General features: G+C 29.4%; 1 protein-coding gene across 1 annotated transcript in view; it reads left to right on the plus strand.

The window, feature by feature from the left end:
* Positions 1–831: 831 nt before the first annotated feature.
* The window catches only part of LOC108749277 (NADH-cytochrome b5 reductase 3), a 4142-nt gene continuing 3064 nt past the window's right edge, over positions 832–1909 (plus strand). The window contains exon 1 of the mRNA XM_018487858.1: positions 832–1026. Within this exon, the coding sequence (XP_018343360.1) occupies positions 1003–1026 (24 nt within the window). The 5' untranslated portion in view covers positions 832–1002. The remainder of the gene's footprint in view (positions 1027–1909) is intronic.

Genomic DNA, 1909 nt, shown 5'->3' on the forward strand with positions numbered 1-1909 from the left:
AATTTTCATTATTATATTCGTAATCAGCACAGCCCAAAATACAGTAGTATGTCAAGCGACAAGAAAATCGGGGGGATTCACTCTTTCAGAACTCTACATGGCATTCTATATATGCTCATACATGGCAAATACGCCTAAATGCACTAAACGACCTAAATGTGCAAGACGAATGCAATGCAACAAGAATGCAATATCGAGAAATTCAGTTCGTAGGATCACAAATAATTTAGAAAAAAAAGATCAGGATATTAAGTTTAGAACATGGGAATTTCGATTACAAAATATCTGGTATATCCTTGAACTGTCCAAGAAAAGTAAAGTTAGTTGTAATGTGCATTATTATATCAATGTGTGTGTAGCCAATAGAATCATTCATATGAAGAAACATCACTGTGAGATCATTAAACGACAGTCGCGTATCTCACAAACACAATACATTGCCACATACTTCGTAGCCAGAGATTTTCGGAATATATAAAAGAAAAAAAATTATAGAGACAGGAGATAAAAATAAGAATATTTAATATAAATAAAAAAAAGAAAAGAGGAATAGATAAAAGGAGATGAAAATACAAGGAGAAAAAAAGGATGAAAGAGGAATAGTTAGGAATTTATTTGCATTACACATTAATTATAATTTTTTAGCATATTATCATATTGTTTTAAAATTAATTAATATTTTTAATATTATCAAAATGCCATAGAAAATAAAGTAATCAAAATCGGCGTTGTTTAAATTGGCTTCGAAAAACACTTTGTCTCCCTTCGTGAAAAAATAGGAAAAATGAGTAGAAGATATTGCAGTCTCATCACTGCCAATGATAACGATGTAATACGTTTCTTATAATACGTAACTCGAGAGAACGCAAGTCTCTCTCCTTATACAAGTCTCTCATCACGAATAAATCTGTTTGATTAATTGAACAACATATAACGTGCGTCGAGCAACCTGTAGAAATTTTGTGTGTGTGTGCGTCTTTCAATAAAATTGGAATAGAAAATATGAACGCAATAACTGATTCTCAAGTACGTATAATATAATATATATTTTAGATCGATAGAGATAAATCATTACGTCGGAATACGCTTTGCGCGATGTTACATGAAGCATACAATTGCATTTTAAAAATTATCACGATATAAGCATAATGGAAGAAAAAGCTATATATAACTCTTACACACAATTAAAATACAGCAATACTTACCACGCGGCAGTTTTTATATATGTTAATCCAAAGATAAGAAAAGAATTAAACGTAGAATCGATAGGCTAATTGTTAACCATCTGATGTTTGTACTTAATATATGATAATCATTTAGTGAGAATTATATCATTTTACATGGATAAACTGTAACATTTAAAACAAAATAAATTTTCAATTATTTTAATGTATTAAATGTCTTGGAGATCAAAGAAAAGGAAAAAAGACAAAATGCAATTACAAAAATGCTTGTTAATTTATTGGCGATTACTTTATTAAAGCATTTATGGTATTTTATAAACGCGGATAGAATTATCAATTATTTATTGCTTAATATAAGGAAAGAATAATCGGATTAAAGATAAATGAATTTATAATAAAATTAAAAATGTTGCAAGGAATTCCGATAGTTAATCGGAATTTAATTCAAGTTGCTCTAAATAAACCAATATCTAATATCAAATATAACCCGGCATGAACTAAGATAATTAAGTATTTTGAAAAAAGAAAAAAAAAGATACAAAACATAGAACATGCATGCAAAAAACATCGTTAAATCTATAACGCATTCATATTCCTCGCTGATTGTACGAAACTAGATAATGCATCGAGATATGCATAATAGGTATGCAGTAAGACCCGGGGCAATCTCTTGCGTGTCGATCAGCCGATGACAAAAGGCATGTGTTTTCAGCGTAATAATATAT

Source organism: Trachymyrmex septentrionalis, unplaced genomic scaffold, assembly GCF_001594115.1.
Source record: "Trachymyrmex septentrionalis isolate Tsep2-gDNA-1 unplaced genomic scaffold, Tsep1.0 scaffold289, whole genome shotgun sequence".
Classification (NCBI taxonomy): Eukaryota; Metazoa; Arthropoda; class Insecta; order Hymenoptera; family Formicidae; genus Trachymyrmex; species Trachymyrmex septentrionalis.